At 33.6% G+C, this 16,286-nt stretch overlaps 1 protein-coding gene across 1 annotated transcript; it reads right to left on the bottom strand.

Moving 5' to 3' along the window:
* Positions 1 to 9,667: 9,667 nt before the first annotated feature.
* LOC120158186 (TBC1 domain family member 15-like) lies at positions 9,668 to 13,510 on the bottom strand. The gene is made up of 10 exons (XM_039169088.1): positions 13,367 to 13,510; positions 13,141 to 13,236; positions 12,288 to 12,391; positions 11,732 to 11,916; positions 11,234 to 11,356; positions 11,056 to 11,144; positions 10,654 to 10,759; positions 10,318 to 10,415; positions 9,905 to 10,156; positions 9,668 to 9,787 (listed from the first exon to the last, which is right to left on the bottom strand). Exons 1-10 carry the CDS (start codon positions 13,472 to 13,474, stop codon positions 9,668 to 9,670), a joined length of 1,281 nt encoding a protein of 426 aa, XP_039025019.1. The 5' UTR covers positions 13,475 to 13,510.
* Positions 13,511 to 16,286: the final 2,776 nt, after the last annotated feature.

Here is a 16,286-nt window from a genome sequence, read left to right on the forward strand (position 1 = left end):
GTTAAAATAATAAGTTTGGATTTCAAATCAAAATATAGATTCAAACATCCGTATGAGGATCGGGAGGAGGAAAACGAGCTCGCATAGCGGCCATCTCGTTTGAGAGTGCATCAATACGTTCATTCATTGAAGCGTTGTTTGTTCGCATCTCTCGGAGAATCTCTAATTGTTGAGCTCCCATTGTGGATAAATGGGACTCTATAGAAGTAAAGCACGAATCCATGGTCGCATATCGAAAATCAAATGTCTCCATAAAGGATTGAAAATATGGAGGCATTTGAGTTGATTGTTTTCCGTGCTCCTCGGGTTGCTCAGGCTCATCTTCGGCTTCATCGATATCCCTCATTAATTGTTCAAACTCTGGATCTTCGTCAGCTTCGAGTGGAGCTTGTGAAGAACTAGCTCCCGGAGTAGTTGCAGAAGATCGAACCCATTCACCAGTTTCTTTATTTTTGACCCATCCCGCTCTTGTTAAAGAAAGAAGATTGATTTGTTTCTTAAGAGGAAAGGAGGCATCTAGACCAACTCGAAGCTCGGCTTTAGAAAAGAGATTACTAAGGATACAACCGTAAACTAGTGAAGAACAGAGTTTCTTATTTGGCACTAGGTTAGCGGTTTCAACAATCTCAGCAAAGATAATCTCAGAAAGGTTTATTTTTATATTTTGTTCAAAATAATACAACCACTAAAGATCTAAAGCTCTGAGAGTAGAATAACGACCCCCGGATGGTCGAAACCACCAAGTGATCATGAGATGAAGAAAACGCTCATGAAGATCTAGAACACTTGCACTATCATTTCGTTTATATCGTGAGCCTAAAACTTGTTTTTCATTTGATAAACCTTCATTATCCAAGCCTAAGGCATTGGCTATATAAGCCGGATCAAGATGGAAATATTGACCTAGGAGGTAGGAACGTACTCCTATGGTTTTGGTTTTGTCACAATTTTTGATACAAACGACATTACAATAGAAGATACGAACAAGTTGATGATAGACAACAGGTTCAATTTCGAAAAGTTTATCAAATTTCCATTCGTGCAAGATAGAGAGATATTTAAAGTTAATAGAAACCATAGCTTGAAGAGATGGGATACGTTCTTCCCTAATCTTATACGAGTCAAAATATTGGTAAAACCAATAAAGATAATCTTTAGGACCCGGTTGATTGAAACAAGAATTTTGGATAGTCAAGTTAGGATCAAGATTTGGAATAGGATTTTGAGGAATAGGAGGAGGATTTGGAGGTGGATTTGGTTGATGACTAGAACGACTAGATGAAGATCTAGCATGTTTAGGATTGGACATGGTAAAGGAAATCGGAATAGATTGGATAACCTGCAATTTTAAAAACAAATGTATGCAATTCAATTAATCCCAAAACTCAATTGAGTCCTCAATATTTCAAGGTTTTCTAAATCAATTCTAATGGGCAAAGTTTTTGAAAAACTTTTGAAAAATATGGTTTTGAGAAACAATATATGTATAGTTTTCATAACAACAACATAATTTAATCAAAACACAATAATTTGAAAATTAACATTTTTTTTAATTTCAAAAATTTAAATTTTTTTGGAAAATTCTTGTGTTTTTGATGAAATTAGACATCTAGTTTCTAAACACTAAACAATCAATGCCCGATCACTATTTCAACCTATAACTAATTAAAACTAATCTTATGTTCAAAATCAATGAAATAGAGAGTTTAGAAAAATTTACCTTGAAAGATGAAGATTGAGGGGATTTAGATGTTGTTTGCACGATTTTAATGATTCCAACAGGTTTAGAAGATGATATTTGATTCGAATTCCGATTAATATCATTGATTTGAGGCAAAAATGGATATTTGAGAAAAGTTGAGAGAGAACAGTGGAAGAGGGTTTTGGGGTGTTCTGCCCGATTTTAACAGAACCCCAGGGGGTATCGATTCCTCTGTGGGGGGAATCTATTCCCCTTCAAAGGGGGAATCGGTTCCCTCATGGGGGGGGATCGATTCCCTCTGCACCAAAATGCTAAAATCCGATTTTAAGCACACAAAATGCTAAATTAATCTTCTCTAGTGGTATAGGCAACTCGTATATTGAAAAATAATTATGTTCAAACAATTAAATTAATCTTTAATCGATATTTGAACATAAAATTAATTTTTCATCAAGAATCATAAACTCCCCCTAACTAATAGCAATGAATGCAATCAAAAATTACTATTATGAGCATTTTTCAGTATTTATTAAAAGTGTTGAATTATTTTAAACACTAAGTGAAGATAGGTCAGTTAAACCTAATTCTCTCCTAAGTGTCCAAAACCTTTCCTTATCTAAGGGTTTTGTAAAAATATCCGCTAATTGATGCAAAGTATCAACAAATTCTAGAACTACATCTTCCTTAGTGACATGGTCTCTAATGAAGTGATGTCTAATTTCAATGTGTTTAGTTCTAGAGTGTTGGATGGGATTTTTAGTGAGACAAATAGCACTAGTATTGTCACACTTGATAGGAATAGTACATATTTCAATTTCATAATCAAAAAGTTGTTGTTTCATCCATAAAACTTGTGCACAACAACTACCGGCTGAAATATATTCCGCTTCAGTGGTAGATAATGCAACACAATTTTGTTTCTTTGAAAACCAAGAAATCAGCATATTTCCAAGGAATTGGCAAGTACCGGAGGTGCTTTTTCTATCTAATTTACATCCTCCATAATCCGCATCAGAGAAGGCATGCAAGCTAAAACTAGAGTCTCTAGGATACCAAAGTCCTAAACTAGGAGTGTCCTTAAGGTATCTAAAGATTCTCTTAACAGCTAGTAAATGTGATTCCTTAGGACATGATTGAAATCTAGCACATAAGCAAACACTAAACATAATGTCCGGTATACTTGCAGTTAGATAAAGCAAAGAGTCAATCATTGACCAATATAATTTAACATCTACACATTTACATTCTTCATCTAAGTCAAGCTTTGTTGAAGAGCTCATTGGAGTGTCATGAGGTTTCCCATTTTCCAGTCCAAACTTCTTGAGCATATCTTTGACGTACTTAGCTTGATTAATGAAGATGCCATCTTTTCTTTGCTTGATTTGGAGTCCCAAGAAAAATGAGAGCTCCCCCATCATGCTCATCTCAAACTCACTTTGCATTAGCTTAGAAAATTCTTGGCAAAGAACATTATTAGTAGAACCAAATATTATATCATCAACATAAATTTGACCTACTAATAAATCTTTACCTTTATGCTTTAAAAACAATGTAGTGTCAATATTTCCTTTTGAAAAACCTTTTTCAATTAAAAAATTTGACAATCTTTCATACCAAGCTCTAGGAGCTTGTTTTAAACCATAAAGAGCTTTTGTCAATTTAAGAACATGATCTGGAAATTTTGAATCTTCAAAACCTGGAGGTTGTTCCACATACACTTCTTTTTTTATAAAACCATTTAAAAATGCACTTTTAACATCCATTTGATATAATTTAAATTCATGAAAACATGCAAATGCTAATAACATTCTAATTGCTTCCATCCTAGCTACGGGAGCGTATGTTTCATCATAGTCTATGCCCTCTTCTTGAGTATACCCTTGAGCAACAAGTCTAGCCTTGTTTCTCACTATATTACCACTCTCATCAAGCTTATTCCTAAATACCCATCTAGTACCTACAGTAGATTTATACTAGGCCTTTCAACTAATGTCCATACTTTACTTCTCTCAAATTGATTTAACTCTTCTTGCATAACCATAATCCAATGTTCATCATTTAATGCTTCTTTAATATTCTTAGGCTCTATGCATGAGATAAATGCAACATAATTACAAATATTTCTAAGAGAAGATCGAGTTGTTACCCCTTTTGATGGATCACCTATAATTTCATCATCCTTGACATAGTTGTACTCTCTTGGATAAGATACTTCCCTTTCTTCAATGGTTGGATTCTCAAGAGGATCATGAGTTTCCTTATTTTTCGTTTCTTCCTTTGATGATGGTTCTCCAACTTCATGTCTAACATCATTTGTATTTATAACACCTACATCATCATTCACACAAGAATCCTTCCTTGGAAGGGGATTATCATCGAAAACAACATGTATAGACTCTTCTACAACTAAAGTTCTTTTATTAAATACTCGATAAGCTTTAGAATTTAAGGAGTAACCTAGAAAAATTCCTTCATCACTTTTAGCATCAAATTTGCCAAGGTTTTCTTTACCGTTGTTTAAAACAAAACATTTACATCCAAAAGGATGAAAATAGCTAATGTTAGGCTTTTTATTTTTGAAAATTTCATATGGAGTTTTCTTTAAAATTGACCTAATCATTACTCGATTAACAACATAACAAGCAGTATTTGTGGCTTCCGCCCAGAAATATTTTGGCAAATTATTTTCACAAAAGCATGGTTCTAGCAATTTCTTCTAAAGTTCGATTTTTCCTCTCAACAACTCCATTTTGTTGAGGGGTTCTAGGTGCTGAAAAATTATGACTAATACCATTAGAATTACAAAATTCAATAAATCCAAGATTTTCAAATTCAATGTCATGATCACTCCTAACACTAGTTATAGAGTAACCCTTTTCATTTTGGATTATTTTTGAAAATGTGATGAACTGTTCTAATGCTTCATCTTTAGTACTTAAAAATAAAACCCAAGTATATCTAGAATAGTCATCTACCAAGACAAATGCATATTGTTTTCCACCCAAGCTAGTAGTCCTAGTTGGCCCAAAAAGATCTACATGGATCAATTGTAATACTCTACTAGTTGATACGTCATTAATGGATTTAAAAGAAACACGCTTTTGTTTTCCTTTAGCACAAGCATCACAGATTTTATCATTATCAAATTTAAGCTTAGGCAACCCTCGAACTAAATCACCTTGAATTAGCCGTTGCAAAACACTCATACTAGCATGTCCTAGTCTCCTATGCCATAACCAACTATCATGTTCATCCTTAGCAACTAGGCATAAATTAGTCATATCAAAAGAATCTAAATGCACCATGTAAATGTTCCCTATTCTATGACCAACAAGCATAATCCGATTAGATGCAATGTCAATGACTTTTACAACCATTAATTTCAAATAAGACATTGAATCCTTTATCGCATAATTGACTAATACTCAAAAGATTATGCTTTAATCCATTCACATATAAAACATTCTTAATTTGTATGGAAGAGGTATTACCTATTGTACCAATACCTTCAATGTGACCTTTTGAATTGTCTCCAAAAGTCACTTCTCCTCCATTTTTGGCGTTAAGCTCAATGAACCGGCTTTTGTCTCCGGTCATGTGTCTTGAGTATCCACTATCAAGGTACCATGAATTTGAATTTGTTTCCCGTGCCTTGTAGCAATGCTCCTTTCCCTACAAACATAGATTAATTTTTGATTTTTGGTACCCAAATTCTTTTGGGTCCATATTCATTAGTTTCCAAAATCCTAGTCCCCTTAGGTATCCATTTGTGTATGATATTTTTATCTTTGGTAGTAATGAGTTCTTTAGGAACCCATATACTTCTAACGATTTTTCCATTAGAGGTTCTTTGGGGACCTCTATGATTGTAGTTTCTAAAACTTTTTCTAACAAAGTTGGATTTTGAATTTCCATATTTTTCAAAATGTTTTGCTCCAACTTTATCAAAAGAAGTTTTAAGATCATCAATTTTCTTTTGATGATCATCATTGGTCTTTGAAAGTAAATTTTGCAAATCTAAATTTTTCTTTTCAAACTCTTCTAGTTTGATTTGCAAATCTTTGATTTTACTTTCAAGATCGTTGTTGGTTTTGGATATGAGTTTGTTTTCATTTTTCAATTTTGAAACATCGTTTTTATATTTTAAAAATAATTTATCATAATCTGAAGCCAACCCATTATATTCCTCTAATAACTCATCATATGATAAATCATCAAAATCGGATGAGTTAGAGGTTACCTTAGAATCTTCCCCAAATGCCATCAAGCACAAGTTAGCTACTTCTTGTTCCTCTTCATCGGAACTTTCTTCATCGCTCCATGTAGCCACATGAGCCTTGTGCTTATTCTTTGATTGACCCTTTTTCTTCAATTGTGGGCAATCATATTTAACATGCCCTGGCTTTTTGCATTCGTAGCAAATGATTGGGTCCTTCTCTTTCGGTTCATTTTTGAGGCCTTCATTTCGTTTGAATTTTCTTCCTCGATAAGGTCTCATCATTTTTCTGAACCGTTTGGCAAACAATGCCATTTCCTCGTCATCGTCATCGTTATTCGAATCACTCTCATCTTTTGTGGATTTGAGAGCAACTCCAATGTTTATCTTCTTCTCCTTCTCCTTTGTTGTCTCGTCAATTTTGTCGAGGTCCACCTCATCTTCGAGCATCATTTCATGAGTGAGGAGTGACCCAATTAGCTCTTCAAGAGTTAAGGACGTTAAGTCCTTAGACTCGATGATTGCCGTCTTCTTTGATTGCCACGATTTTGGGAGGGAGTACACTAACTTCCTCACAAGCTTTTCATTTGAAATGATCTCTCCATATGATTTGAGACCATTGACAATCGTTGAAAATCTATCCGTCATAGCTTTGATATCTTCATTTGGTTTCATCCTAAAATTTTCATAGCTATGCGTTATAATACTAATTTTAGATTTCTTTACCTTAGATTTCTTTACCTCATCGGTACCTTCATGAGTGACTTGAAGTTTGTCCCATATTTCTTTGGAGGTTGTACACGATGAAACTCTTCCGTATTCATCTGGTCCAAGAGCACAAAAAATGATATGGATGCCTTTGGAGTTGAGCTGGAACATTCTTGTCTCTCCTTCACTCCACAACCTTGGATGAGTGAGAGGTTTGATGTATCATTCTTCTACAGCATTCCATGCTCCCATGTCACTTGCTTGAATGAAGTACATCATTCTATTCTTCCAATAGGCATAGTTAGCTCCATTGAAGAAAGGAGGCTTGTTGACGGGCATCGAGTCGAGACTGGAGTCGAAGTTTGAAGCGGAGGCCATTGATGACTTTGATTATCGATATAACTCTTCCCGAATCGACTCAAGAGGCGATTAAACCTTCAAATGAGTTAGGCTCTGATGCCAATTATTGAGTTAATCGATTGACGGATTTGGCCAAGAGGGGGGTGAATTGGCAATTAAAAATTTGGTGGAAGCTTTTGCAGAAAATTGAAAGTAATTGCACAGCGATTTAGAGTGGTTCGACTTTCTCAATTAAAGTCTACGTCCACTACCTTAGCTATCCACACTAAGGATTTTCCAACAAATTCACTAATTTGTTCTTTCTTTTGAGGCCAAAGAGATAACCTTACAACACCCTCAAGAATATACCCCAATTCTTGAGAACACTCTTTCCCAAAGAGAAGATTACAAATTTGCAAACTTACAAGGAAAACCTCACAAGGTAAGATGTTTGCACAATTCTAGAACAAGAAAAGAATACTCAAAGATAATTATAAATGAGCACAAATGGTGTTCTTGAAAGCAAAATGAATATTGAAAGGAAAATTGGCTTGATTTGCACAAACTTGGTGTTTGATGCTTTCTCTCTTGTTTCTCTATGATTTCTTGTTGATCAAGGGCTTCAGAACTTGTTTAAATACATCTTGAATCACTTCTGAACGTTGGGGATGATTAGTGAAGATCATATAGCCGTTTTAGTGTGAAAACAATTAATAAAACAGCTTGGAGCATGGGGGGAATCGATTCCCCCTCATAGGGAATCGGTTCCCTAAGTGTAAAATTTAAATATTTCGACCGTTGAACAGGGGGGAATTGGTACCCCCTATGGGGGAATCGGTTCCCTCCGAGCATTCTGGAAATCTCGGAGCCAAATCGTTCAGGGGGGAATCGGTACCCCCTTGGGGGGGAATCGGTTCCCTCTGAGCAATCTGGAATTTTTGGCTTTGAAATGGTTCGAAATACTTTGAAAGATTATTTTGAAATTGATTTAAGATTAAAACTTAATTTTACACTTAAGTAAGGATTAAAAATGATTTTTTAAATATTTGGGGTAATGTTTTGATATTCGAATAATTATATCAAATATACTTAGAAAATCATTTGGAAAATCTTAAAATTCATTTAACTTAATTTGTTATATCGAAATATCAAAATGTTTTCAACAAAAATAAAACATTTTATTAAAATCACCTAGTTTTTATGGTGTCCCGATAACACCTTCAAACGATTAGTAGCGACTCCTCACATTTTAAAACCTTTTCAAAGAAAACCCCTAAGTAGTACCCAGTTTTTTCCCACTCGGGCAAAAAACGGTGTCGACACCTCTATTTTATAAACCTCCACTAAAACCCATTTTTGGTTCAAAACTTAAAACTTGACATGAAATGAAGCTCTTGAATTGGGGAAGAATCTTTCTTACCTAAGGTAAACTCAACTAGTATTTGAATTCCTTAAATCTTCACTTGGAGGAAAAGAAAATGAAGAGAGAAATAAGAGGGATGAGAAAGAGTGTTTGGTGAGTTAAGATGGGGTGGTTCACGTTGATATCAGATAAAAATAAAGGGGTTTAGCTCTTGATTTCAAAAAGGGGAAAATCACACTTTAGGTCCTCTTTCTTTTTACTTCTTATTAAAATTATCCCAAAAGTCCAACACTTGGGCTGAACCAAGTCCAATTCTTACTTACTTTTTTCCAACTAATCTAATGGGTCTTTTTTGGCTCGAATTAAAGGTTTCAGGTTAACCCGAACTAATAACCTGGGGTTTGGGGTATTACATTTAGCATGGAAAATTTTGCACTAAGAGATTGACCTATATCAAAAGGGCGATAAATTTAGTTTGTTTTAAATTTAATATCATAAATTATTGCTTGAGTTATTCATTTTTTTAGAAAAAGTTTTGTTATAAATTTTATTTTTTTTATAATTCGTAACTTTTAAAATTAAAATAAAAAGTTAAATTTTGGGTGATTATACATGGCACCATTTGATTTGAAAGTTAAGTTTATTTTAATTTATTAAAGTTAAGACAAATTGAAAGAATATATAAGTAACAGTGACCAAATGTATAATTATACTAAATATTTTAAATACCACATCAGCTCTTCCTTCAAAAATTAACGGCAGGTGGCTTAATTGAATGCATTTAAATAGTTGAATGACCTGATTGACAAAATTTCAAAAAATATTGGTCAAAATGAAAAGGGACAATAGTTATGTAGTCATTGATATAATTTACCCTTTATTTTAAATAATCTATCTTTAAATTTTTAACAAATATATAATTATACTTTTAATCCTTTAGAATTTAAATTTTTATAAATTAAAGTAATGGTGCTCGTTGTTAGTGGTGCTCATTGCTACTCGTTGAACGTAGAAGAATCATCCTAATCACTTGTATACTATCAACTTTCACATCAACTTAAGTTCAATTGTATTAAATATATTTGCTTAATCTTTTGGAATTTAATTATTATATTACCATTTTTAATATAAATGAAATTTTAAGTTGAAAAACAACTTTTACTCTTTCTCGTAAGTTTCCATTTAATAAAAATATTAATACAAAAAATACATGGAAAACTAAAAAGAAAAAATGAAGTAAAAAAATCTGGGATACACAAATAGGAAGTTGATGATTTGCAAGCTATGGTTTCTTGGTCTGCAAGTAAATAAACAAATGAAAGATGAGCCTTCTATCCCTTTAGCTAACTACTTCATACATATAAATAAAGCCTACCTTTTTCAAGTACTTTTCTTGTAACTTTAATGCCTCTTTACAAGCTTTCTTGGCATCCAAGTTTCCAGTAACATCACCCAATATCTAGAAAAAAAAAATAATGAAAAAGAAAGATATTCATGATCAGAGAAATGATTCTTGGCCAATGGTAAATCATTAGGGATGGAAGTGACCGAGAGCGAGAATGAGAGAGAGGCGTACCGAGACAACGTCATCCAAACCCTTAGCCTCTTTTAGAATCTGCTTATGCTTGGTCTCAAGCACACCTGCAACAAGGAAAACAGCAAGTGCGTTGTTTTGATCCCCGTGACCCTTCTCCATGTTTTTCCTCTGGAATTTCCCGCACTGCTTTAGCATCTTTTGATTTAATCGTCCGGAGTCGTTATCTTGATCTCCATCGGTCTGCTCATACGACCAGAAGATATTCGGGTTGTACTCCATTGCCCACATTACCTGTCTTAGAATAAGCATATATGAAGAAACTGATGACTCCCAACAAACTAAAACAACTAATGGAAACCTAAAGCTCTCTCAAAGATATGATAACTTTCTTAAACATAAAGTAGAGCCAATCTATAGGAGAAGTTCACATGCATAGAGTCCTTTCCTCTCACCTCCCAAAGATACAATGAATCGACGAAGGAGAACTCTCTCCGGAAAAGTACCATCAGCATGCGGAATGCAAACAAATACTCCCCACCATCTAGCTCCTCTGTCACAGAAATCAAAAGAGATTTTAGTTAAACATGAAATAAAATTGCTGGAATATGAAGATGGCAAGAAAAGAAGGCATAACCACAAAGCATTGTGTTTAGGTTACTCTTAATGTCCATGAAAAGGATGAAATTTCTTCACCCGAATCATTAATCCATTAAGTTGCACATAAGGTTTCAGAGTAAAATCATAAATAGAACGAAAGGTACGAAAAAAAGTTGTAAACGAACACATACCAAGGTGTTTATGAAGCTGAGGGTCAACAGTTTTAATTACTTGTGAAAGTGTACCAAGCTGTGATTGCACACCTATTGAAGTTGAACTACACCTAAAATTTTCCCTCTGTTTAAAAAAAGAAATCCCAAAGTCCGGGTTATACTTTCGGAGATATTAGCTATAAACACCATACGTAGACACACAGACATGAAAGCAAAAGTTTTACATGAATCTTCCCCCATAAAATGATGTATCAATATATAATATATACCATAATTATCAATCATAAGATGCCACTTGAACAGAATAGTAATTCATAAACCACACACACTAATTGTATGCAATGAAATACTAAAAGATAATGAATATCAGTCTTCACTGAAGCAAATTTTCAAACAACCCTGTAAGATGTAAAAGTATACCAGTCTTCGCATTGCACGCTCAAAACACCAAAACGTGTCTGCTTCATTTTCAAGAAGGATTACCATTGGAGAGCATATGTCGTTCATTCCTGATCATCAAAGAATAAGCTAAAATGTTCGAAGAAGAAGAAGAAGAAAACTCCAGCTTGGTAATCAACTATGCAATCAAGTAACTCGCCTTGAACATAACCAACATCATCATCTAACCATGAGTATATAGCAAGAACATCCCAAAGTTTTGCCTGATTAGCTTTTTCCTCATAAAAGACAAGTGCTCGGTCAGTTCGAACAACATCCAAGCCTACAAGCCAAATGCATCAAGTGCATTAAGGACCATTGAAGTTTCAGCAAAATTATAATTATGAATATTGTATAGATGCATAATAAAACCATTTATAAGAATCATGCTTTCTCAAATAGAATTTTTCTAACAATTATAATAGCTTACAACATAGAATGTCAGCAAGCATCTAGGGTAGAAATCTACAAGTTGCAAGGCTTAAGAATCGTGTCTTAAAAAGAGAAGGTTATAAAAAGGTAATAGATTGGCCTTATTAAAGTCTTAAAGGTTATCTATCAATCAAGGTAGTAAAAATGTTGAACAGTACCTCAAGAATGTATATAAAGTATATAGCAGATCTGATCATTTCTGCATGAAATTATACCCCATACATACCAATTTGATGCAATGAAAGCATCCACTGAGCCACTTTCTTGTCTGAAACAGAACTTATCACGTTGCAACCTTCAGCTTCTATTGGCTGGCCATCATCAGTGATAATTGGTGTTGAAATGAAATCTCCGGTACCAATGACAGATACCATATTCTGGCATTCAGTTTTCCACATGGCATACCTCTCCCTGGATGGTTAGTGCGATAAATCAAATCATAATGTCCAATTTAAGAAAAGAAAAACATGGATGATTAGAGAAAGAAAAGTCAGAATTATGAACAAAGAAACATGGTTCAAAAATAAAATTACAAAATCAACACCGTACTTGAAAATGGTTAACTACCTAACTGCATATTTAGAAACAAAATGATTCAGGAATATAAGATTACATAATCAATGGAAAGAGCTATAAAATTTAATCGGATCAAAATATGGAGTGGTACTAAAATTTGGAAGTGAAAAAGAAAGACACGTATATCATGAATAATTTATGCTTTTTGAGACTGCTAACATCGATTTCCTAGCTCTACATGTCGAATTGTAAGGTAAAGTTGCTACCTCCTTTGCTGTCGAAGCTCATTGCGATCCTCAAAGGTACTGTTAGGATCATAGCAACCTAGCAGGAACTCCCAGACTAACCCTTTGATTGAAGGGTGAATACCCTACCATAACAAATCAAGTAAAATCAATAATAATACATTGTTGATATTTGATAAAAACTGCATAAGTTTCAACAGATGTAAATATGTAAGCATATGCAAACCATACCACTGTAAACAGACACAAAGAGATGTCAGTATAATTGTGGTTATATGGATGGTTAAAGGCGTCAAAATGAAAAATAGCAGAAACCCAGTTGAATGACAACCGTGAAAAATATAGAAAACTGCAAGGGCATAAACACATGTATCGGATTTGGAAAGAGAGGGAGAGTAGTAAGTTTGAATTTCTATTCCTTTAAATTGTGTAGGTTGGAGCTGAATACAAATTTAACAATCACAATGTTTCATTGTATTTTTGTCCTAAACACATCAAATTTGCTCCACATATGTGCATTACCTGAGCAAATTTACTTCTCTAAAACCCCATGAAGTTTTTCAAAAAAAAATGATGTTGATTTCATTTGGGTGCTTAGACTACAGAGCAGATCGAGACAATCTCATATAGAACAAAATTCCATAAAGGACGTTAAATTTTGATTTGAATGAGTCAATTCTTTGAAATCATATCTCAAACTTTGTTTTATCTTAAACACTAATCAAATGATCAAACTATCCAATATCTCAAATGTTGCAACTTAATCCTATGTCAATGTCCAAATGCCTCTGTCTGTTTTTGGGTCTAAATTGTATGTATAAATATAAATGTAGGCAAGTAACAGAACCATAAGTAGAACTAGAAAGAAGCTAACCCCTCTTTGTATCCGTCTAAGAACTTTTGCCATATCCAGGCGACCCTCTTCAGAGAATGCAGCATGCCATCTTCTTCCACTGAGAGTTTTCCCTGCCTGATGAAATCGATAAGTATCGCGAGTGCATGGCCAATAAAATGATAAACGTCTAATAAAAAATTCAGGTTTACAAACAGAATCAAACTGAAACTTCGAGCAAGGGAAGTGGTGAGTAAATGATGCACACCCTGGGCTTAAAACGGGTCTTTGGCATATCAGCAACACATTCTGGTCTTATAGGATAGAAGGTCTCCAACTCTTCTGTTCCAGCTTTTTTACCAAATATCTTTGCCATTTGCTATTGCCTCCCAATTAAAGGCTTAAAAGATGGACCTAATCGTTTGCAGATATTTAGCGATATCTGAAAATCATAGAAAACTGTGAATATGATCATTGAATTCATTGCTAATGTCAAACAGAAAGAAAGATATTGTGGAAAAAAAAAGCATCATCTCAAGAAATAGAAAACATATTAGCCTTGTTAAGTAATTAAACACTATACCATTCGAATGTCACATTAGTTTCATTGAATCATTCTCTAGAAACCCAGAAATCCCTCCTTTGAATTATCATCAGACCATAAAGATAAAACTTAAAAATGCCTAAAATTCAAATATCCCTCTGCTCCACAGTCATGGAGATCCAAACCCAAATACAAGGAAATCAAAACAGAGAACCTGATTAAGAGACATGTTTAAAAATTGTATCTTTGCATATTGTTATCATCAAATCATCATCATTTAAAGCTTACTTATAGAGTGAAATGCAAATAGAAGACAACTTCCTGGTAGGCAGGAACTCGAAATGCTACAAAGTTTTCGTTTCATGAGACAAAGAGGAAACTAGGGGGAAAACAGCGAAGAATGAATGGTGAGACAAGATAGGTCCCTTTGGTTGTTAATGGTGACACAAGAAAAAAGGTTACTTTATTTTAAACGGTAAAGTGTTGCTGTTAATAGGAGCCATCGGCTAATTAAGTAATCATGTTTACCCCTTTTTTGGAGGGTAAACTAAACAGATCATCACTCAACTTTCTCATCTCTCCTATTTTTGGTCACCCAATTATAAAAATTTCAACTTGATAACTGAATTTTATACTTTGAATTTTTTTAGTCACTCCTCCGTTAATTTATCAACAGAGTGACGATGTGGCATTTTAACTCAACTTTTTGACTTTTCAATTTACTAATTTTCCATTTATTTTTTCTTTCCAACTTTATAGATGTCCACTGCTCTCACCTTTTTCTTGCACTCCTCAAATCTGTAACTCTCACCATTGGCAATGCACTTCCAGCAGCTTTTACAGGTCCACCAACTCTTCCGCCTATAATCTGGCCATCTGTACTTGATAGACATACACCGAGCCACCAGTCCTCCCATCCTTATTACCACTCTCGAGTCTCGACTTCAAACAGAAAAATTAAAAAAGAAAACCAGATGAAAATATCATAAATTCTCAGGAAAATACGAAATTACTACACTCTGCAAATTGTAACAGATTTTAAGCATGAGAATTAATTCTCTCTCATGCACTTTGGATTCTCTTCACATTATTTCTTTTAATGGACTTTCTTCATACTTGATTATGGTTATGGGATGAGTTTTCTTTTGTTAAATAGATCGATGCATATCGAATTTCTTGATTGCCATTTCATTTGATTGCTGATGGAAATTGTCATGTGTGTCTATGTTGCATGTACCACTTTCAAGACTGCAGACCTTATTTTTTATAGCAGCCGGTTCATTACTTCCTTGACCACTTATTTGAGGTAAAACTCTAGAGATTTCATTTTATATATTCATACAAGTCAGGGACTCGAAATGTTAGGGAAGCATATGTAGCTTTCTTTTACGTAAGTTCACAGAGTTGATAGGAATATATATACAGGAAAATGGTCACACAAAAATGTGTACTTGGATAATGAGCACCTGTTGGTGGATAATGTTATATATATATATATATATATATATATATATATATATATATATCCATTTAGTTTTATTAAAAATAAAAAATATCTAGAATTACAATAAAGATTTATGAACATAACCATAAACGTAAACTAAATTATAATTAGGATATTTTCCTATAACCATTAACAAAAAACTAGTCACCTAGATCACCAAGGACCATAAAAGGGAAAAGCTTAAAAAAACCTAACAAATGCTCGAATAAAATAAAGATATGAACAAATATGATTATATCGGCAAACAAACCACAAAAGGGGATGAAACTACTGAAAGATCATCGATAAATCGCAAATCAGAGTCAAGCAACGTGAGAAAAATATCAACGGGCGCAAAATGCGTATCTAAATCAATCTGAGGGTCCAAAGCAGGGAAGATCAACATGATAACAAATAAGCGTCATCTTGATAAGTCAAGATGATGTCAAATCCAACACTGTGAAAAAGATAAACGAAAACAACGACAAAAAATCGTAAACTACTTAAAGTCAGAGAAAAACATGTCACAAAGACAGAGATAAATGTATCATAAAGACAGAGAACATGACACAAAGACATAATTATTCTTATTAAAAAAACTAAAAAAAATAAAGAAAAAATATAACCGACTGGCGGCAACTAGCATCAAAACAGATATCGCCTTCGATTAAACAAAATTAAAGAAGAAAAAGTTGGATTGATCAATAAAATTGACACAAAATTGTAAAGAAAAAAAAGTAAGAGAGAGGTTGGTGGATAATGTTGGATTAAAATCCATAATTATGGACACATATTTATAATGTATATTGTCGTAAAATATGAATAAATTAACTGACCAATTATGTAATAAAGTCATAAGGTATTAAAAGTATCATGAAAATAAAAGTGTAGATACTATTAAAGTTGTATTTATAGTTTGATGAGGGGCAAGGTCATAAGTACAGACAATAACTGATTCTTAAATCAGCTATATAAAGGGATTATGGTCCCCAATAAATAAACAATTTCGTATTTACACATGATTTCAACCTATCAATAATTAATTCAGATAGGTTTCCGCATCTAGTATTTATTTTACTCTGGATGATTTGACATGATTAGATCCTGATTTGATTAAATATTTATTTATGTTTTAATTCTAACAAGTGATATAATCATCTA

The sequence above is a fragment of the Hibiscus syriacus genome, unplaced genomic scaffold, assembly GCF_006381635.1.
Source record: "Hibiscus syriacus cultivar Baekdansim isolate YM2019G1 unplaced genomic scaffold, ASM638163v2 tig00111309_pilon, whole genome shotgun sequence".
Lineage (NCBI taxonomy): Eukaryota > Viridiplantae > Streptophyta > Magnoliopsida > Malvales > Malvaceae > Hibiscus > Hibiscus syriacus.

Bases quoted from the DNA above. Each gene is read 5' to 3' on its own strand.
- LOC120158186 (XM_039169088.1), bottom strand. From the start codon at position 13,474: ATGGCAAAGATATTTGGTAAAAAAGCTGGAACAGAAGAGTTGGAGACC. The intron at 11,357-11,731 runs GTATGTATGGGG...TTTGGCTTGTAG, and splicing joins GCTTTCATTGCATCAAATTG to GCTTGGATGTTGTTCGAACT. The intron at 10,760-11,055 runs GTATACTTTTAC...TTTTTTAAACAG, and splicing joins AGCGTGCAATGCGAAGACTG to AGGGAAAATTTTAGGTGTAG.